The sequence below is a fragment of the Choloepus didactylus genome, chromosome 6 (assembly GCF_015220235.1).
Source record: "Choloepus didactylus isolate mChoDid1 chromosome 6, mChoDid1.pri, whole genome shotgun sequence".
Classification (NCBI taxonomy): Eukaryota; Metazoa; Chordata; class Mammalia; order Pilosa; family Megalonychidae; genus Choloepus; species Choloepus didactylus.
The window spans coordinates 90,688,684-90,711,562 of NC_051312.1; the positions used below are offsets into that span (position 1 = coordinate 90,688,684).

General features: G+C 40.3%; 2 protein-coding genes across 3 annotated transcripts in view; one reads left to right on the forward strand and one right to left on the reverse strand.

The window, feature by feature from the left end:
- Positions 1–623, reverse strand: part of THAP12 (THAP domain containing 12) — a 32,331-nt gene extending 31,708 nt beyond the window's left edge. The window contains exon 1 of the mRNA XM_037840737.1: positions 393–623. Coding sequence (XP_037696665.1) covers positions 393–481 — 89 coding nt within the window. The 5' untranslated portion in view covers positions 482–623. The remainder of the gene's footprint in view (positions 1–392) is intronic.
- Positions 624–1,005: 382 nt separating this feature from the next.
- Positions 1,006–22,879, forward strand: part of GVQW3 (GVQW motif containing 3) — a 51,773-nt gene continuing 29,899 nt past the window's right edge. The window contains exons 1-2 of one of the 2 annotated variants that reach the window (XM_037840738.1): positions 1,006–2,731; positions 5,091–6,149. In XM_037840738.1, coding sequence (XP_037696666.1) covers positions 1,517–2,146 — 630 coding nt within the window. In that variant the 5' untranslated portion in view covers positions 1,006–1,516 and the 3' untranslated portion in view covers positions 2,147–2,731; positions 5,091–6,149. Of the gene's footprint in view, positions 2,732–5,090; positions 6,150–22,879 lie in introns of those variants that run through there. The other variant, XM_037840739.1, reaches the window with a different exon arrangement.

Here is a 22,879-nt window from a genome sequence, read left to right on the forward strand (position 1 = left end):
GAAAGGCCCCGGTGACCACAATCACAGAGACCAAGCTCCTCTTTTGACAGCTAAGTCAACTAAGCTCAGAGAGAAAAGAGACTTGCCCGAAGTCACACAGCAAGTTACCCAGGGCGAGAACACTTTGTTTCTCTTTTGCGAGCCGCCCCAGTTGCCTCTTAGTTTGGGTGATCCCTCAGCTCCGAGGCCCCGCCGGCGCACGTGCTCCGAGGCCCCGGGGCGCCCAGCAGCCGATTGCTCGCGGCGCGTTCTGCACCTCAGTCCACGCCTGGGTGGCTGCCTGCGCGCTGCGCCCCCGAGCCCCTCCGCCCGGCAGCCCGCTCCGAGCCGGCAGTTGGCAGCGCGCACTCGGGAAGTGGGCCCCGACTGCCAGCTCCACGCCCGCCGTTTACCTGGCCGGGTCCCGCGGAAACCTGAAGAAGGCCAGGTCGGACTGCGTGCTCTTCCGCGTGCAGTTGGGGGCAGCGCAGAAGTTCGGCATCGTCGCCCACCCGCCGGCCGGCCCAGTCCTCCCCTCCCCGCCTCCTCAGGGCAGCCCGCCAGCCCGTCGGGGCCGGGGAGGGGAGCCAGGCCGGCCGGCCGGCTCGGCAAGGCCGACGCGCCGAGGGGAGGGGCGGGCGGGCGAGAAGCCGCGAGGGGCAGGAGGGGCGCCGCGGTCCGAGGCCGGGCTGGGGACTCGGCTCCACAGTGCTGTGAGCGGCCTGGAGGATTTACCGCCGCCGCCGCCGCTGGTGCACCTCCCGCCCGCCCGGGACGCTGCCGCCTCCTTCCCACAATGCACCCTGGCGCCCGGGGGTGCCCTCTCTTCCCTTAGCCTTCCTCCCCCGCCCTCTCCTCTCCGCCTACTTCTCCGCAGACGGGCACGCGCAAAGAAGCGCGCCTAGCTGGGGTGTGGCGAGGCGGAGGCGGGGCCTAGGCGTGGGGCTGGTGCAGTGCGCCTGCGCACGGTCTAACCCGCGCCGAGAGAGAATTGCGCATGTGGGTGTGTCTCCCCGGACTCTAGGGCGGGTGATCTTGTAGCTGCTCCGGTAGGTTTAGCGTGCGCGGGTTTCTGCAGTTCTGGGGTGAGCTTGCACGTTAGTTACGTCACCGGTGCTTGTCTCCTTGCTTGCTTAAGTTGCCACCACTTAGGCTTCTATTGCAGAAATCATTCTAGACTCGAAAGGGCCGCGAAAACGTAACGACCTTGGTGACTGGCTTGCAAACTCCTGGCAGGGCTGCCTTGCACGGGTTGGACGCAGACGTTGGTTGTGGATTTAATTTTCTCCAGCTTTGCAGCTATTGTTTGGCCTCATTAGCTTCTCAAAACTGGCGTCCCCGGTCTCGAGTGGAAGCTGAGGGCCAAAAACTCAAAAGAGCAATTACTGTGTCATCGTAAAGTGATTAGAGTGAATTTCCTAGTGGCTTCCAGAGGAGGAAAAATAGCGACATGATTTCACCTATGGCCCAATAGAGATTAGCCCCTCTATTGTGGGCCCTTCACAAAGGTGGCCTGTTACCATTCCTAAGTACCAAAATGAGTGACCGCTATTTAGAACAAAGGATTAGTATCAAATTTTGTGTGAAATTGAACAAGTCTGCAAGTGAGACCCACCATCTTTTAAAAGAAGCTTATGGGGATGAAGTCATGTCAAGGGCCAGAGTTTTTGACTGGCACAAGAGGTTTAAACAAGGAAGGGAAGATGTTCGAGATGATGCCCGAAGTGGTCGTCCAGTCACCCATCGGACAGATGAAAATATACAGAAGGTCAAGGACTTGGTTTGTTCAAACAGGCGGTTAACTGTGAGGATGATGGCCGAAGAGTTAAATTTAGATAAAGAAACTGTTAGACTCATTCTGAAAGAAAATTTGAACATGAGGAAAGTTTCTGCAACAGTTATATCTGGCATTTTGGAGGATGAGCCTAAAGCTCGAAAACTTAACTTTCGCTCTGACCTTTCAAGGGAAACTAGGAAAAATAGCCCGTGTGTGAGGAAAAAGTTAAGTTTGCAAACATGGAGTCATCTCCAGAGCAAAGCTGGTGAGGAAATGCTTCTGCCAGTATCCCATCCCAGAACCCACTACCATGCCAGCCACCTTCTGCAGGCTTCATCTTCAGCAAGTCTTCCTGCCAGAGTAACTCAGGACTGGTTCACACCATGGTGAAAGGAATGCCAAGTAGCTGAACCTAAGCTAGAAAGCTGCCTCACTATTAAGCATCTTCATTTGCTGCTCATCTATTTTCAGTCTTCTCTACCATACCCCTCTATGTGTCATGACCCTCCTACTTACTGTTTGCTGGACTATTGGACCGTCTTCCTTGCTGTTCTCAAACTCTGAGGAACTCTTGGCTATTGACTTCTGGTACTTACATGTTCTTGATTTGTTTAATAAGTTTGGATTTCTTCACTGCCCAGACTTTAGCTTGCCGTGGCTATCTTGTTCCTTTTTTCCCAATATTCTGCCTCAGGTGATCATGCCAGTGAAAGGTGGGAACAGAGCCTTTTGGAGTCTGTATGTCTGTGCCCAGGGAGGCAAGCTCCTCTGGGAGGACCCCAAAAGAAGGCTTACAGTTCCACCAGCTTCAGTCAGGTCTTGAGGTATGGTACAGAAGGCAGTAGCATGCTGACATATCCAGCTATGGTGGGCTTAAGGGCCAATCTGGCCCAAATGACTCAGTGGGAGTCCCTCAGAACTGAAGTATTGGCCCTCAATACTGATATACTCACAGACCTACACCTCCCAGAAGAGGTGAGTTTGTTACATTTATTTGTTTTGGACCCCCACTCATTTGGGTGCCCCCTCTGCCAGAAGAGGAGGAGCTGGTCCTAGAAAATATAAACCAAAGGACCCATGCCCAGACTGTGATATGTAGGGAGGATATCTGCACTAGATCCTGAATTACGACAGTCTGCTGTCTACCTACTGATTCCCACAAAGCAGTCTATATTTAGTGACTAATGCTGATATTGTCAGGTGTTTTTGTATGGGTTTCTTTTTTTGTTTGTTTGTTTGTTTTTCATTTGTTTTAGTGCCTGCTATTTTTAGGATACTGCTGGGCATTGTTGATATGAAGTTATAAAACAAGATCACTAAGGGCTGGGTGGTCTTCATGGATGAGGTCATTCTTGAACTAGATTCATAACAAAGAGACTAAGACTTAGATAAAGGGCTGAGAAAGTAGGAAAGGCTTTCCAGATGGGTGGAATAGCATGAGGCTTCAAACCTGTATTAGTAGAAAATTGATGGCACTATTGGCTGAAATAACAAAGTCTAAAGGGGAAATAGTTAGGTTGCAAAAGATAACTTGTGATAATTTGCTTCCTCTCCTTGCCCCCAACTGTGTACTAGTAATTTATGAATTGCTTCCCCTGAGACCGTGGATAGATTTATAATAACCCATTTACTTGACATCTAATTTTCCCACTGAATCCAAAAAAGCAATCTCTACAAGCTCAGACTCTGCTTTGTCTCTCCTCTTCCTGCCTCTCAGCCGGGATTTATGGGATAGAATTTTTCCCAAGTGGGGTCCAGGTAATACCACATAGGTTGGAAATGTCTAAGAATATCTGGCAAGGAGTAGGGTATGGTAACAGTATTTCACAAAATTGGCCACTTTCTATCTGTTTCACCCATTGCTTGATAGAAGAGGCTCAACATTTACTTACTCAACACAGTTACTTTTAGTTCTATTCTTTCATTGTCTCTACTCTCTTAAAAATTTTCAGTTCCCAACTACCACCCTTCAGTTTGCAGGCAACCCAAAAGCCAGATCTTCTCCCACAAATAAAAGATACTGTTGCAAGAAAACACTTAAACCAAGCAACAGTTCACAGACTTCAACCTACTTAGCAATTTCTAGCCATTCTATTTCAGGATTACCAAGTCTTCCTACCTTTGGTGAGACCCTGGGTTCCCCACAATCACTTGCCACCACAGACAGAGCATTTCAGTAACAAAATAGCTAGCTGTTGCAACCTTGTTTCTCACTCAGACCTAGAGGTAATAGTTACCCAATTGTATGCTCCTGGGCTCAAACCAGTATCCCACAACAGGACCTGGAGGCATGATCTCTCCAACCTATTATAACACAGGGGTCCTGAGAGAACATATTGCAATCCTGTGAACAGTGCTGGTGTGACCCTACCAAAGATGCTGAATCAATACTCATGCTGGCGTGTAGGGTAACATGTTGGCCCAGACAGCGTTTGGATATAGAACAACCAGAAACAGGTAATCAGGGGTGTGAATTCTAATTGTCCTGTGTGGTTATAATGAAAAGGACTTGATTTATTACCTTAGATCATGCCTTGAGTAGTAGTTAGGTTGAACTACTGCCTGAAGCCACTGCTCATTTTCAAGGCTTCCCTGAAAATATACAATGAGATGATAAAGAATCCCAGGATGCCTTAGATTTTGGGGAAGTAAAGTTGCTGCCCTAAAACTCATCTGAGCAAACCATTCATACATGACTGCTCAGATCACTAAACCTAGAGGATGCTCTAGGAGGAGCCCCAAACAGGAGAGTTTTTCTATAATAGTACCCCTTAGGTGCTCACCCACCAAATCCATTTTATTGCTGATGTGAATTTTGCCCTGGCCTGCGCCTGGCTGCACAGTCCTTTGAGCTCCAGGTCCTATGGTCTCCTGGTTCCACCCATGCATCATGCCGCAGCCTCTTGCCCTTGGCTTTTCAAGGACGCCTGCCAACTTAGTCCCCACCAGTTTCCTCTTGCTCCTTTCCCTGGTGCTTCTGGTTCTGGGCCACATCTCCAAGAGCTGTTTTTGACCCCTTTGCTGATTCTTGAATTGCCCTTTTTGTTGTGGTTTTCCACTCAACTCTCTATCCTTCCCTGATTTTTGGATTTCCTCTTCCAGCTTCTGACTTGAACCCTATATAGTCTTATGTAAGGAAATTGTCTGCTTTAACCCTGGCCCCAAGTTGCCTTCCTCTCCTCAGAAAGGTGGGTGGGGCAGCATGGGGGGATGTATTCTCATTTTTGTGTTCTTGCTGTTTGTTTGTTTTTTATTTGGGGGATACGAGGGAGGGGAGTACGGGGATCCCCCTTCCATCCCTGGCCTTTAGCCATTCATCCATTCCTTTCCCCAGAGGCAACCAGTGTTACCACTTTCTTCAGGAAACAATTTGGTTACCTCTGATATTCAAGAAACATGAAACTTTCTCAGATACAGCGTCAAAATCTCATGCTTCCAGCAACCATATCTTTTTTGGCCAAAGAAGCTCCACCTAACCATAGGAAATCAAGCCTGGCTCTCTGTGAAGTGTCAGAAGAGCTGGCCATCTGCAAACTCAGACCATATTTCTCAAGCTCAGTCAGTGAATCTCTTTGGCCTTCAGCCTGATGCCTGCCCCTGGCCTCATTCTTCTTCACAATCCACATGGAATGTTATATGCCACAGCTGAATGTTCAGGAGGAACAGACCTTCCAGAGCAGGCACTGCATCAGTGATTTATCTAATTCTCTCACTACCCATCACCCCACTCCACCTTGCTCTACCTGCCCCGCTTGCAATGATAAAACCAGAAAGGATGAAAAGTTCACCAGATCTTTGACTTTGAAAAACATGTGGATGGTTCTGCAATCTTCTGAATTTGAGTCCTCTTTGAGATGTTATCATTTGAAAAGAATGCGTACTTGATGCCTGCTCTCCATAGCCATCCTATTAGATCCCAAGTCCAGATTTTCCACTGGATATGCCCAGATAAATCAGAGTGCTAAATGACTTGAGGACATGGAGTAAAGGAGTTGGGTACTACTAGAGAAATGTCTGTCACTGCTCTACTGTTACAGACACTGCTCGGCCAGCCTGCTATTTTCATACATCGCCACCAACAAGTTTTCTCACTAGGCTCCCATGGGATTGGTTTTCACCAGAGTCCCATGTGGCTCAATTAGTAATGGCCTTCCTTTGCTGCTGGAACTGTTTATGTTACCTTGTGTTCACCAACTGGTTCTTCAGTTTGATCAGACATCTCAGATTTTCCAGGCCTTTCTATCCTACTCAATTTGACTAAAAACGATATTGCACAAGGCAACCCTCATGTATTTCTGTTCTCTAGTCTCTGACTAGCCAGATCCTTCCAAATAACAGAAGTTGCATCACCCCTCTCCTGGTATTAATTCCAGAAGCAAAAAAAAAAAAAAAATCTATGGTGGGAAACTTCAGTACCTCCAAGGATCCACTTGAGTTGGGTGCAGAGGTCAGTGAACTTTTTCTGTAAAGTAAATATTTTAGACTTTAGACCATATGGTCTTTTTTGCAGCTACTCAACTCTGCCACTTTAGTGTGAAAGCAGATACAGATAATACAGAAAAATGAGCTTGATCGTTCAGCAAAACTTTATGAATACTGACATTTGAATTTCATTTAACTTTCACATCATGAAATATTATTGGGATTTTTTTCAACCATTTACAAATGTAAAACCCTCCTTGGCTTCTAGGCCATAGAAAAACAGGTGGTGGCCTAGAAATGCACCATAAGCCAACCCCTAGTCTAGTGTTTATAAAGTGTGTATATAAAATGACAGGTGGTTGATCCTTTTCCATCAATAACATTGTTAATGCCAAATTGATCTGTAGTGTAACAACTTAATATATAGAAATTATGGAATCTTGGAGGGAATCTTTATACCAGAGGATAATGATCGGCTATTTTACTTTGACCATATTCTGCCACACAAAATGACATTTGTCCTCAATTTGACTAAAAATGATATTGCACAAACTACCACACATATTATTCCCTTGTAATATCTTAAAAACAATTTTAGCAATACTAAAAATTGTGCCAAGTTGCAACCAGCAATGGAGTGAACTGAAGGCAGTTCCAAAAATGGTTTGACTAAGGGTAGCATTTGAATAAGTTTGTTATCACCTATTAAAGTGACTACTTGAGGTGACAAAACTCACTGAAGTATTTTTTTTTTGGCATGCTAATAAAAAAAAAGATACATGTACATATTCACACCTTGTAGCTGGTGCCGAGGCATGGCCTTTTGGGTGTGTTTATTTTTTCCCCTAAAGAGAGCTTTTTAGTGTCATGTTCATTTAAACTGATTTTCCAAAATTGAAATCGAATCTCAGGATTGGACAGATCTTTACAAGGGCTCTAATCCAGCCACTCATGTTTTCCTTGAGTCCAGGAGTGACTAAACCAACAGCTGCTCAAAGACTGCATCTGAAAGAAGATTCTGTGTTAATTCATTCAACAAATTTTTATTGAGGGGCTGTAGGTGCCAGACTCTGTCCTGTGTGCTGGGAGACAGCAGTGGACAAAACAGGCACAGGCCTTGGATTTGAAGGTCTGAAATCTAATTATACTACCCTTTACTCTTGCAAGACTTATTTTCCAAGTGCTCACACTCATTGTTAACTGCATACCTCAAAATAGGAATGAACTTTGTTGTATGTCTTTGTTCTATGGCCATGATGTGTCTCTAACTGCGTTAATAATTTGAAGACTCTATGTTCCACTTACTTTTTTATTATCCTTTAGACAGATCTATGTTAGTAGAAAAACACATGGGCAATGTTGTAAGTATAAATTGGCAACAGCTTTCTGTAAAGCTACTTGGCAATATCTATCAGGAGCTTTAAAAGTGTTTATATCCTCTGATCCTCTGATTCCATTTCTGGGAATCTGTCCTAAAGAAATAATCTAAAATGTGGGCAGGATTCGTGCTTAATCCAGAAGTCCAATAGTAGAAAAATGGTTAAATAAATTAGTGCAACTATACAATAGACTATTATGCAGTCATTATAATGTTTATGAAGAACATTTAATGGCATGGCAAAATGCTTATAATATTAAGTGAAAAGAGTGATATACAAAATTGTATATATATTCAAACATGTTTTTACATGACTAAAAAGGATATGCTAATTCTGGATGGTTGGATTGTGGATGTTTTAAAATTTTTCCTGTCTTTCCACTTTTAAAAAATATTTCTCCAAAGTAATATTGCTTTTGTTATCAAAATGAAACTATAACATCAAAAGTTGGCAGTGTAGAGAGTGAGGCCAACCCTGCTAATTTGGTCCATGAACAATCAACTGGCTGTTTCGGCGTGGAGGCTATATGGTATTGTGTTGGTAGCATGAGTGGGACAGAAGGGAAAGGGCCTGCCATAGACGAGAAGGAGATGTGAACAGAATCCCTATGAAAAACCAAAGTAGTGTAAGAAGACACCATGAGTCGCACACTTCTGTCATATAGTCCTAGGCAGATAAAAAAACAATTATGAATCAAGTACTATCTGAAAAATGGAAAAAGATATGAAATACTCCCCCAGTAAAATAAATCCCCTTTAGACTTTACCTTCACTTTCTCTCATATGAAATGAATTCCCAATATGTATTTTATTATTGCTGATTCTATATTGCCTTCCATATAATTTATTTAGTATAGAAATGTCTTTCAATGCACCAAACCTCTCTCCTCCCATACTAGGAGACTCAAGCAAAACAGATGTACACTTTACATTGAGAATACCACACACATAAATATGTAACTCACAAAGACCCTAAGGTTTGTGAATGTTATTTTGTTGGAGTCCAGAATTACGTGCTTTTAATTTCTGCCTTAAGAGTAATCATGTTGTGGGGCTTTTAAGTGAGAAATGATGTAAATAATGCCTAGCCATAAATGAAATTGCCTTCATGTTGCTATATGTGGAACTGTTTACTTTTTACTTTAGCAACATGTTTATCATTAAAATGCCAAATATGTCTCCTCAGTGAAATTTCAAACATTCAAATGAGTACACAAGGTAAATACATGTTTTATAGGCAAATAGAATAGATCTGTCAAGCTGGAGTTTTCTTCAAGATCTAAGTCTAAGCCCCTGGCTCCAAAGAAAGAGGAAGAAAAAAAAAAGAGTTGGGATTTAGTTCTGGCTCTTTAACTGGCAGGATGACTTTGGGAAGTTCATTTGCCCTCTCTGAACACCTCAGTTTACTCATCTATAAAGGAGAATCCAACACCTATGGAGTTGTTCATTTGGTTCATTCAATACATATTTGAGTGCTCATTATGTTTCTGACACTGGGGCTAAGGATATAGCACTGAACAAGACATCTTCCTCCTCATGAACTTACATTTAAGTGTGGGAGACAGACAAGAACTAAGATAATTTATTTAAAATGTAGTAAGCATGAACCATCAATATGTTGCATACAAGAGACTCATCTTAGACACAGGGACACAAAGAAATTGAAAGTGAAAGGATGGAAAAAAATATTTCATGCAAGCTACAGCCAAAAGAAAGCAGGTGTAGCAATATTAATCTCAGATAAAATAGACTTCAAATGCGGGGATGTTTTGAGAGACAAAGAAGGCCACTACATACTAATAAAAGGGGCAATTCAGCAAGAAGAAATAACAATCGTAAATGTCTATGCACCCAATCAAGGTGCCACAAAATACATGAGAGAAACATTGGCAAAACTAAAGGAAGCAATTGATGTTTCCACAATAATTGTGGGAGACTTCAACACATCACTCTCTCCTATAGATAGATCAACCAGACAGAAGACCAATAAGGAAATTGAAAACCTAAACAATCTGATAAATGAATTAGATTTAACAGACATCTACAGGACATTACATCCCAAATCACCAGGATACACATACTTTTCTAGTGCTCATGGAACTTTCTCCAGAATAGATCATATGCTGGGACATAAAACAAGCCTCAATAAATTTAAAAAGATTGAAATTATTCAAAGCACATTCTCTGACCACAATGGAATACAATTAGAAGTCAATAACCATCAGAGACTTAGAAAATTCACAAATACCTGGAGGTTAAACAACACACTCCTAAACAATCAGTGGGTTAAAGAAGAAATAGCAAGAGAAATTGCTAAATATATAGAGACGAATGAAAATGAGAACACAACATACCAAAACCTATGGGATGCAGCAAAAGCAGTGCTAAGGGGGAAATTTATAGCACTAAACGCATATATTAAAAGGAAGAAAGAGCCAAAATCAAAGAACTAATGGATCAACTGAAGAAGCTAGAAAATGAACAGCAAACCAATCCTAAACCAAGTAGAAGAAAAGAAATAACAAGGATTAAAGCAGAAATAAATGACATAGAGAACAAAAAAACAATAGAAAGGATAAATATCACCAAAAGTTGGTTCTTTGAGAAGATCAACAAGATTGACAAGCCCCTAGCTAGACTGACAAAATCAAAAAGAGAGAAGACCCATATAAACAAAATAATGAATGAAAAAGGTGACATAACTGCAGATCCTGAAGAAATTAAAAAAATTATAAGAGGATATTATGAACAACTGTATGGCAACAAACTGGATAATGCAGAGGAAATGGACAATTTCCTGGAAACATATGAACAACCTAGACTGACCAGAGAAGAAATAGAAGACCTCAACCAACCCATCACAAGCAAAGAGATCCAATCAGTCATCAAAAATCTTCCCACAAATAAATGCCCAGGGCCAGATGGCTTCACAGGGGAATTCTACCAAACTTTCCAGAAAGAACTGACACCAATCTTACTCAAACTCTTTCAAAACATTGAAAAAAATGGAACACTACCTAACTCATTTTATGAAGCTAACATCAATCTAATACCAAAACCAGGCAAAGATGCTACAAAAAAGGAAAACTACCGGCCAATCTCCCTAATGAATATAGATGCAAAAATCCTCAACAAAATACTTGCAAATCGAATCCAAAGACACATTAAAAAAATCATACACCATGACCAAGTGGGGTTCATTCCAGGCATGCAAGGATGGTTCAACATCAGAAAAACAATCAATGTATTACAACACATTAAAAACTCGGAAGGGAAAAATCAATTGATCATCTCAATAGATGCTGAAAAAGCATTTGACAAAATCCAACATCCGTTTTTGATAAAAACACTTCAAAAGGTAGGAATTGAAGGAAACTTCCTCAACATGATAAAGAGCATATATGAAAAACCCACAGCCAGCATAGTACTCAATGGTGAGAGACTGAAAGCCTTCCCTCTAAGATCAGGAACAAGACAAGGATGCCCGCTGTCACCACTGTTATTCAACATTGTGCTGGAAGTGCTAGCCAGGGCAATCCGGCAAGACAAAGAAATAAAAGGCATCCAAATTGGAAAAGAAGAAGTAAAACTGTCATTGTTTGCAGATGATATGATCTTATATCTAGAAAACCCTGAGAAATCAACGATACACCTACTAGAGCTAATAAACAAATTTAGCAAAGTAGCGGGATACAAGATTAATGCACATAAGTCAGTAATGTTTCTATATGCTAGAAATGAACAAACTGAAGAGACACTCAAGAAAAAGATACCATTTTCAATAGCAACTAAAAAAATCAAGTACCTAGGAATCAACTTAACCAAAGATGTAAAAGACCTATACAAAGAAAACTACATAACTCTACTAAAAGAAATAGAAGGGGACCTTAAAAGATGGAAAAATATTCCATGTTCATGGATAGGAAGGCTAAATGTCATTAAGATGTCAATTCTACCCAAACTCATCTACAGATTCAATGCAATCCCAATCAAAATTCCAACAACCTACTTTGCAGACTTGGAAAAGCTAGTTATCAAATTTATTTGGAAAGGGAAGATGCCTCGAATTGCTAAAGACACTCTAAAAAAGAAAAACGAAGTGGGAGGACTTACACTCCCTGACTTTGAAGCTTATTATAAAGCCACAGTTGCCAAGACAGCATGGTACTGGCACAAAGATAGACATATAGATCAATGGAATCGAATTGAGAATTCAGAGATAGACCCTCAGATCTATGGCCGACTGATCTTTGATAAGGCCCCCAAAGTCACCGAACTGAGCCATAATGGTCTTTTCAACAAATGGGGCTGGGAGAGTTGGATATCCATATCCAAAAGAATGAAAGAGGACCCCTACCTCACCCCCTACACAAAAATTAACTCAAAATGGACCAAAGATCTCAATATAAAAGAAAGTACCATAAAACTCCTAGAAGATAATGTAGGAAAACATCTTCAAGACCTTGTATTAGGAGGCCACTTCCTAGACTTTACACCCAAAGCACAAGCAACAAAAGAGAAAATAGATAAATGGGAACTCCTCAAGCTTAGAAGTTTCTGCACCTCAAAGGAATTTCTCAAAAAGGTAAAGAGGCAGCCAACTCAATGGGAAAAAATTTTTGGAAACCATTTATCTGACAAAAGACTGATATCTTGCATATACAAAGAAATCCTACAACTCAATGACAATAGTACAGACAGCCCAATTATAAAATGGGCAAAAGATATGAAAAGACAGTTCTCTGAAGAGGAAATACAAATGACCAAGAAACACATGAAAAAATGTTCAGCTTCACTAGCTATTAGAGAGATGCAAATTAAGACCACAATGAGATACCATCTAACACCGGTTAGAATGGCTGCCATTAAACAAACAGGAAACTACAAATGCTGGAGGGGATGTGGAGAAATTGGAACTCTTATTCATTGTTGGTGGGACTGTATAATGGTTCAGCCACTCTGGAAGTCAGTCTGGCAGTTCCTTAGAAAACTAGATATAGAGCTACCATTCGATCCAGCGATTGCACTCCTCGGTATATACCCGGAAGATCGGAAAGCAGTGACACGAACAGATATCTGCACGCCAATGTTCATAGCAGCATTATTCACAATTGCCAAGAGATGGAAACAACCCAAATGTCCTTCAACAGATGAGTGGATAAATAAAATGTGGTATATACACACGATGGAATACTACGCGGCAGTAAGAAGGAACGATCTGGTGAAACATATGACAACATGGATGAACCTTGAAGACATAATGCTGAGCGAAATAAGCCAGGCACAAAAAGAGAAATATTATATGCTACCATTAATGTGAACTTTGAAAAATGTAAAACAAATGGTTTATAATGTAGAATGTAGGGGAACTAACAGTAGAGAGCAATTAAGGAAGGGGGAACAATAATCCAGGAAGAACAGATAAGCTATTTAACGTTCTGGGGATGCCCAGAAATGACTATGGTCTGTTAATTTCTGATGGTTGTAGTAGGAACAAGTTCACTGAAATGTTGCTATATTATGTAACTTTCTTGGGGTAAAGTAGGAACATGTTGGAAGTTAAGCAGTTATCTTAGGTTAGTTGTCTTTTTCTTACTCCCTTGCTATGGTCTCTTTGAAATGCTCTTTTATTGTATGTTTGTTTTCTTTTTAACTTTTTTTTTCATACAGGTGATTTGAAAAAAGAAGGGAAAGTTAAAAAAAAAAAAAAAAAAAAAAAAAAAAGAAAAAAGACAAACAAGGGAAAAAAAAAAAAAAAGATGTAGTGCCCCCTTGAGGAGCCTGTGGAGAATGCAGGGGTATTCGCCTACCCCACCTCCATGGTTGCTAACATGACCACAGACATAGGGGACTGGTGGTTTGATGGGTTGAGCCCTCTACCATAAGTTTTACCCTTGGGAAGACGGTTTGCTGCAAAGGAGAGGCTAGGCCTCCCTGTATTTGTGCCTAAGAGTCTCCTCCTGAATGCCTCTTTGTTGCTCAGATGTGGCCCTCTCTCTCTGGCTAAGCCAACTTGAAAGGTGAAATCACTGCCCTCCCCCCTACGTGGGATCAGACACCCAGGGAAGTGAATCTCCCTGGCAACGTGGAATATGACTCCCAGGGAGGAATGTAGACCTGGCACCGTGGGACGGAGAACATCTTCTTGACCAAAAGGGGGATGTGAAAGGAAATGAAATAAGCTTCAGTGGCAGAGAGATTCCAAAAGGAGCCGAGAGGTCACTCTGGTGGGCACTCTTATGCACACTTTAGACAACCCTTTTTAGGTTCTAAAGAATTGGGGTAGCTGGTGGTGGATACCTGAAACTATCAAACTACAACCCAGAACCCATGAATCTCGAAGACAGTTGTATAAAAATGTAGCTTATGAGGGGTGACAATGGGATTGGGAAAGCCATAAGGACCAAACACCACTTTGTCTAGTTTATGGATGGATGTGTAGAAAAGTAGGGGAAGGAAACAAACAGACAAAGGTACCCAGTGTTCTTTTTTACTTCAATTGCTCTTTTTCACTCTAATTATTATTCTTGTTATTTTTGTGTGTGTGCTAATGAAGGTGTCAGGGATTGATTTAGGTGATGAATGTACAACTATGTAATGGTACTGTAAACAATCGAAAGTACAATTTGTTTTGTATGACTGCGTGGTATGTGAATATATCTCAATAAAATGATGATTAAAAAAAAAAAAAAAAAAAAAAAAAAAAAAAAAAAAAAAAAAAAAAATGTAGTAAGCGTGTCTGGTGTATAGTAAGTGCTCAATTGATAGTAATTTTTTGCTTCTTTAGTCTTCCTAACAGCTCCTGAATGACTACAAAATGGTAGTAATCTGCAAAGCCTGACCCATTGCCTTCTATCTCTTGTCTGTTAATGTCGCCTAAACATGTTTTTGTTTAAGACGACAACATAATTCTCACAGTTGTGTTTTGTACTTCCTTTGTGACAGATTAGGTGGTGCCTAAACATCATTGATGAATAGCCTTTTCTAAAACCAATTGGCAGGGGTCCTTGCCTGAGACTAGATGGCCAGTGTTAGGTTCCCCAAAGATAAATGCATGATATTATTGCTGTTTAAGTGGAACAGTCTAGGAAACTGTAATGGCTGTTTCTTTTAAAGAAAAGATGTGTGCTCTATGTCCTGTGCCAAGCATTGGAGAACTGGGGAATGTTTGTAGTATTAGAAGGGAACTGGCTACTGCATTATTTATGGGAGACCAGGGTACTAACAAAAAGGCAGGAAAAGGAAGGTTTAAATCTTACGGTTTATTTATATTTTTGTCCATTGTATAAATTTTGGAAAGTTCCAAGATGTTTAATGAAGCAGCCTAAAGTTCACCCCTCAGGTTCAGGTCTTTTTCACCAGACCCATCTCTTTCTCCTTCAAACAATCCAGTCAGCAGTTTTTACTGAATTCCTTCTTTGGCCCTTGGACCTACACTAGTCAAAGGGGTACAGCCCTTGGCTTTAGGCAGCGCTCAGCCTTGTGGGTTAGGGAAAGGGCCAGCAGTGGAAAGATGTACCAAGAATGGACTCCTGTCTGAGACTCAATCTTTCCCACAGGACAGCTCTAAGGAACAAGCTTTTGTAAAGAATTTGGGGCAAAAAGTTAGAATCACTACACTAAGGGTGATTGGGGTAATGGGAGTGTGGCATATGAAGTAGCAAAAGGACAGGGACAGTGGTGACATGCAGGCTGCTGCACACACCATCCCTACCTCCTCTTAATGTAAAAGGGCCCTGAGCTCTGTCTACCAGGATTTTCTGCACGATGTTACCTCTCAAAAGAAATGACGTATTAGGCTGTAGGCCAAGACCCATGTACCTTGCTTTACGAACCAGTTGCTCTGTACATCAAAAGTTAACACCTTTCTGTATGTATGTTATATTTTACAATAACGGAAATAGCTGAAGTTATGGAATTTTGACCCATGACATTCTTTGAAATTTGTTCTTTAACTACTTGTTAAATTGTACTTTGAGAGTTATCACTGTTATGTATATATGTTAAAGTTCACAATGAAAAAATTCATTAAAAAAAAAAAACCTATTAAATGAGGCATGCCCCAATCAAGATGGCAGAGTAAGACACTTCAGGGCTCTGTCCCCCAACAGAAGCTTTGAACAATCAGCAAGAACTGACAGAAACATCTTCTAAAAGCTCCAGAAAATGTTTAAAACATTGCAGTAACAGAGTGAGTGCTGAATCAAGAAAAGGCTACTTAAAAAAACCAGTAGGATCTTATGATTCCCTGGCTGGTCCCTTCCACCCCCTCACCAGCTGGGAATCGAGCCTTCTTGTACGCCCACTGCAGATCCTTGGTCCCAGTTCAGGAGGGAGCAGAGTAACCCTTGTGCATATAATAGAGCATGTATATTTGGCTCCATTTGTCTGGTGGTGGCCTGAGGGATTTGCTGTCCCAGAATTTGCCCTGGTGTAAAAGATGGCTCACTGAGCTCTCCTACAGAATGCAGTGGGAGACCGGTCAAATCTTGCTGCCTGGAGCATGGAATAGCTGGCTGTAGGACATACTGTGCAGTGCCTGGGACCATGAGGAAACAGTTTCCTAGGGAAGAGGAGACATTCACATCCATGTAAATGGGGAAATTCCTAGGGCCACACGCACATGCCCAAGACAAGAGGCATATTCAGAAAGAATCAGGGAGGCCCAGTGTTTTGGCCTGGAGCTATTCTCCAAATCCGTTGTGTGGAAAAGCCCCAAAGAAGAACACTCACAGGTTAAGCTACAAGGACTAGGAAGTGTGTTTTCTTTATCCTTCTTTTTTTTTTTTTGGCCAGCTTCTGGCATCCGAGAAAAGCTCTGTCATTACACTAGCTGGATTCTAATGATAAAACATTAAAATATCAAAATGCCTAGGTTCCAACAAAAGATTACAAAACACAAAGAAACAGGAAGTAATGGCCCAGGTATAGGAGAAGATTAGAAACTATCAATGAGGAGGATCAGACCTAGGACATTCCAAACAAACCTTTAAAAAAAATAGGTCCTAAGTTACTGAAGGAGCTAAAGGAAAACATAGACAAAGAACTAAAGGAAATCAGAAAAATGAGAGTCTAGAAATTTTGGAAAGGAGACAAACATTGCTGACGACCCCAGGAACAAAAATTTAAAATTCCTTTGAGAAGTTCAAGAGCAGATTGGAACTGACAGAAGAAAGAATTAGTGAGCTTGAATATAAGACAATTGGTATCATCCAATCGGAGAAGCAGAAAAAGGATAGAATGAAGAAAAGTGAACAGAGCCTGAGGAACCTGTGGGATGCCATCAAGTGTACCAATATACTCAACATGAGAGTCCCAGAAGAAGAAAGAGAGAAAGCAGCAGAGACAATATTCCAAGAAATAATGGCTGAAAACTTCCCAAATTTAACAAAAGACATGAATATACACATCCAGGGTGCCCAATGATCTCCATACACGATAAACCCAAATAGACCCACACCATGTTGTGTTATAATCAAACTGTCAAAATTCTCTGCCAAAGAGAAAATTCTGAAAGCCACAAGAAAGAAGCAACAGGTCACAAACAAGGGAGCCTTAATAAGATTAAGGGCCAGTTTCTCATTGGGAAGCATGGAGGCAAGAAGGCAGTGAAAAGACATATTTAAAATACTGAAAGCAAAAAATTGCCATCCAAGATTCTGTATCTGGCAAAACTTATCTTTCAAAAATGAGGGAGGAATGAAGATATTCCTAGATAAACAAAAGGTGAGCAACTTCATTACCACTAGACCAGCCCTACAAGAATCGCTAAGGGTAGTTTTGCAGGTTGAAAGGAAAGGACACTAAACAATTGACTGAAGCCACATGAAATAAAGATCTCTGGTGAAGATAATAGCATGGGTAAACATAAATACTAGTGCTGTTGTACTTCTGATTTGTAACTCCACATTTTACTTCCTACAGGAAATAAAAGGCAAATGCATAAAATGTAATGATAAATCAATGGTTTTGGACTCAATATACAAATATGTAATTTGTGACAGGAACTACATAAAGGTGGGGGGAATGAGGGTGTAGGAACATAATTTATGTATGCTATTGAAGCTGTTAAGTTGGATATCAAAGCAAACAAGAGTGTTATAGATTTAGGATGTTAAATTTAAGCCTCATGCTAACCACAGAGAAAATATCAGAGGCTACACAAACTCATGGAGACAGAAGTGGAGTGCAGATTACCAGGGGTGGTGGGCAGGGACAATGGACAGTTAATGCAAAATGAGTGTAGGGTTTCTGTTTGGGGTGAAGGGCCAGAAATGAGAGTTGTGAGAGTACTGTAACATACCCACTGAATGGTATGCTTGGGAGGGATCGGGATGGGAAGATGTATGTTGTATATATGTTTCCACAATTAAAAAAAAAAAAGGAAGAGAAACTAAAGAGATAATGACAAATGCAATACATGATACTGGGTAGTATCTAACAATGAAGGAGAAAAGGCTAAAAAGGACATTATTGGGACATAAAACATTTGAATATAGAATGTAAGCTTTATATCAACATTAAATTTCTTGAATTTGATACCTGCACCTAAGGTGATTACGTAAGTGAATATCATTGTTTCTAGGAAATATACATGAAAGTATTATGTGTTCAAGGAGTATGATGTGTGAACCTGCTCTTAAATGTTTATAAAATAGGTAGATAGGTAGGTAGTTAGGTAGATAGACATAAGAGAGATGATAGGTAGATAGAATGATATGGCAAAGGTGGCAAAATGTTAAAACTGGTGGATTGGGAATCTCGGGTGGGGGTTGGGAAGTTTTCCCTATGGGGTTTGTATTACTTTTGCAACTGTCCTGTAAGTTTGAAGTTACTTCAAAATAAAAATTTGTATTTTTTTTTAATATAAAAGGACCTATTAAGAGAAAATTCAAAATTACAACCCAGATTAGATGAGGGAATTGGCCCAAGGAGGTTGGGTAACTTTCCTTGAATCACACATCTAGTTGGTGACAGAGTCAGGATAGTAATGAAAGACCTTGAATCTCACTCAGTCTACTGAGTTTTTTCCATTACTCCATTGGTAACAATTTGCTTTACTAAAATGTACAAACCTAAGCTGTCTTTAAAATACTGATCACACTTGATGCATTTAACAAATATGATTACCAACAGTTGATGCACATGCAATTTTTAAGGAACATATTTTATGATATTGAAGGTAGGGCACAAGTCCAGATTTTCCTAGGGTGTCCAGGTCACCTGGTTCTTCCAGAAGGTATGTGTTAATAAGTAAATATTGGTATTCTGTCACTTGTTTTTTCCATATGCTCTTCCTACGTTACGTTTTACATTTTGTGTTTTTAATATTTCTCAGATACATTTTTTACAATCTGGGCACATAAATCCTAATAAACCTGTCAACTATCTCCTCTATGCTGTCTCAGATTTCCAGGTATATTTATATTTATGACACAGTGTCTGAAATCATGAACACTATCACATAGTAAGGACTTATATTCCTAAGCCTTAGTCTTGTGTTTCTAGATGTTTTGTGAATTTTTTATACTTCACTTGTAAATTGTACTATGCTATGCCATAACATTTCCATAGTAACATATATTTTAAACGTGAAAACAGAGGAAGCCCAAGGAAAGGGGAATTAAGTTTCAAATGCAAAAAATCATTAAAAATAGTAAAATAACGTAAGATAGGAGGGGGAGGGTACTATAAATTTTATTCTGGTTTGATGTCCTTGGAGAACAGAATGTCCTGCAGGCCCACCTAAGAGGCTGGCAGTATCTACCACCCACCAAGCTTGGATCAGACTTTCTTTGACCCTCTATCCAGTCACATCTGTGTTACTCTCTTATTTCTTACTGTCACCCACTGCAACTAGACAGGGTAGTCACCCACCTCTTGTCTCACTGTCCCGAAGTCTGTCCGCTACACTGTTGCTCATGTGTGATTTGGTTTGGAATTTGCTGAAAGTCTGAGGCTTTTCAACACCAGCAGAACTTGCTCCAGCCATACCCTTTGTCTGGAATCCCCACCCCCCTGCTGTCATCCACCTAGCAAATGCCTACTCAGCACTGAAACCTCAGCCTTACCTGAGGGCTGTTCCACCCCACTCAGCAAATCACCTACCCCCTGTGTACAACACGTTCTTATATCAAAGAACCTATAACACTTAACTTAATCATTTGCAGAATGTTTTTTTTTCTCCCCTACCAACCTATGAACTCAAAAGCCAAGAAGACATCTGATTCTTCTCTGTATTCCCTGCATCGAGAATGAGTCGCACCTGGAACTGCAAAATAAATGTTTGATGGATGAATGCAGAATGGACCTTTATTTTATTTTATTGCTTTTTTGAAATTTTTTATTGTGGTAGAATTCACATAACATAAAATTAAACATTTTAAAGTTTACAATTCAGTGTCATTTAATATATTCATGAAGTTATGCAACCACCGCCACCATCTAGTTCCAGAGCATTTTCATCATCCCAAAAAAGAAACCCTTTTCCCATTAAGCAGTCATTCCCCATTCCTCCCTACACCTGAACCGCTGGCAACCACTAATCTGCTTTCTGTCTCTATGGATTTGCCTATTCTGGACATTTCATAAAAATGGAATCCTGTATTATGTAGTCTTTTGTGTCTGGCTTCTTTCATTTAGCATAATATTTTCAAGGTTCATCCATGTTGTAGCACGTATCCATACTTCATTCTTTTCCATGGCTAAATAGTATTCTATTGTATGGATATACCATCTTTTGTTCAGCCGTTCATCTGTTGATGGGCATCTGGATTGTTTTCTCCTTTTGGATATTATGAATAGTGCTGCTATGAGCATTCACGTATAAATTTTTGTTTGAATACCTGTTTTCAATTCTTATTTCCATAGGAGTGGAATTGGCTGGGTCATATGGTAATTTAACTTATGGAGGAACCATCAAACTTTCACAGCAGCTGTACCATTTTACATTTCCATCAGCATTGTATGAGGGTTTTGATTTCTTCACTTTCTTATCAACACATCTTATCTGACTTTACTTATTGTAGCACCCTTGGTGGGTAAGAAGTGGTATCTCTGTGGTTTTTATTTGCATTTACCTAATGATTAATGATTTCGAGTATCTTTTCATGCGCTTATTGGCTATTTGTATATTTTCTTTGGAGAAATGTCTATTCAAGTCCTCTGCCTATTTTTTGATCGGGTTGTCTTTTAGTTGAGTTAGAAGAGTTCTTTACACATTCTGGATACCAGAACCTTAGCAGACATATGATTTCCAAATATTTTCTCTAATTCTGTAGTTTGTCTTTTCAGTTTTTTGATAGTGTGCTTTGACACACAGAAGTTTTTAATTTTGATTAATTTCAATTTTTCTATTTTTTCTTTAGTTTCTTATGCTTTTGGTTTCATATCTGAGAAACCATTGTCAAATCTGAGCTCATGAAGATTTACCCCTATGTTTTCTTCCAAGAGTTTCATAATTTTAGCTCTTAAATATAGGTCTTTGATCCATTTTGAAACAATTTTTTTGTGTGTCTTGAGGTAACAGTCCAACTTCATCTTTTTGCATGTAGATATCCAGTTTTCCCAGCACCATTTGTTGAAAAGACCATTCTTTGCCCATTTTCACATTTTTTTGTTTTAATGCAATTTTATTGATATATATTCACATACCTTATACAATCATCCAAAGTATAAAATCAGTTGTTCACAATATCATGTAGTTGTGCATTGATCACAATTTTTTCACATTTTCCTTACTCCAAGAAATAAAAATGAAAATAAGAATAAAAATAAAAGTACAAGTATGAAAGAACACCCAAAACATCTCATACTCCTCCCCCCCCTCCATTATTCATTTACCTTTTGTCCCCCTTTTTCCTACTCACTGTCCATACACTGGATAAAGGGAGTGTGAGCCACAAGGTTTTCACAATCACACAGTCACACCATATAAGCTATATAATTACACAGTCATCGTAAGGAATCAAGGATACAAGATTGCAGTTCAACAGTTTCAGGTATTTCCTTCTAGCTGTTCTAATGCACTAATAACTAAAAAGGGATATCTATAAAATGCATAAGAATAACCTCCAGAATGACCTCTCAACTCCATTTGAAATCTCTCAGCCACTGAAACTTCATTTTGTTTCATTTTTCTTCCCCCTTTTGGTCAAGAAGGCTTTCTCAATCCCATGATGCCACATCCAGGCTCATCCCCAGGAGTCATGTCCCACATTGCCAGGGAGAATTACACCCCTAGGAGTCATGTCCCATATAGGGGGGAGGGCGGTGAGTTTACCAGCAGTGTTGGCTTAGAGAGAGAGAGGCCACATCTGAGTGACAAAAGAGGTTCTCTGGGGGTGACTCTTAGGCACAATTATAAGTAGGCTTAGCCTCTCCTTTGCAGTAACAAGCTTCATAAGGGCAAGCCCCAACATCGAGGAACTGGCCTACTACAATGATAGTCCCCAATGCTTGTGAGAATATCAGGAATTCCCCAGGTGGGGAAGTTTAATATTTCCAATTTTTCTCCAGTCCCTCAAGGGGGCTTTGCAAATTTGTTTGTTTGTTTGTTTGTTTATCTATTTATCGATTTATTTATTGAGATTGTTCACATACCACACAATTATCCAAAGATCCAAAGGGTACAATAAATTGCCCATGGTACCATCATACAGCTGTGCATCTATCACCACAATTATTTTTTCAATTTTTAGAACATTTTCATTACTCCAGAAAAGAAAGAAAGACAAAAAAAAGAAACTCAAATCCTCCCATACCCCTAACCACCACCCCCTCCATTATTAATTCATAGTTTTGGATTATTACATTTGTTACTGTTGATGAAAGAATGTTAAAATACTACTAACTATAGTATATAGTTTGCAATAGGTATATATTTTTTCCTATATGCCCCTCTATTATTAGCTCCTAGTTATAGTATCACACATTTGTTCTAGTTCATGAGAGGTTTCTAATATTTGTACAGTTAATTGTGGATATTGTCCACCACAAGATTCACTGTTTCATACTTTCCCATCTTTAAACCTCCAACTTCCCTTCTGATGACATGAGTAACTCTGAGCTTACCGTTTCCACCAACTTCACACACCATTCAGCCCTGTTAATTATTCTCACAATAACATGCTACCATCACCTCTGTCCATTAACAAATGTTGATGTTTACCCTAGTTGAACATTCTGCTTATAATAAGCAACCACTCCCCATTTTTTAGCCTCGTTCTATATCCTGGTAACTTATATTTCATGTCTATGAGTTTACATATAATTAGTTCATATCAGTGAGACCCTGCAATATTTGTCCATATGTGTTTGTCTTA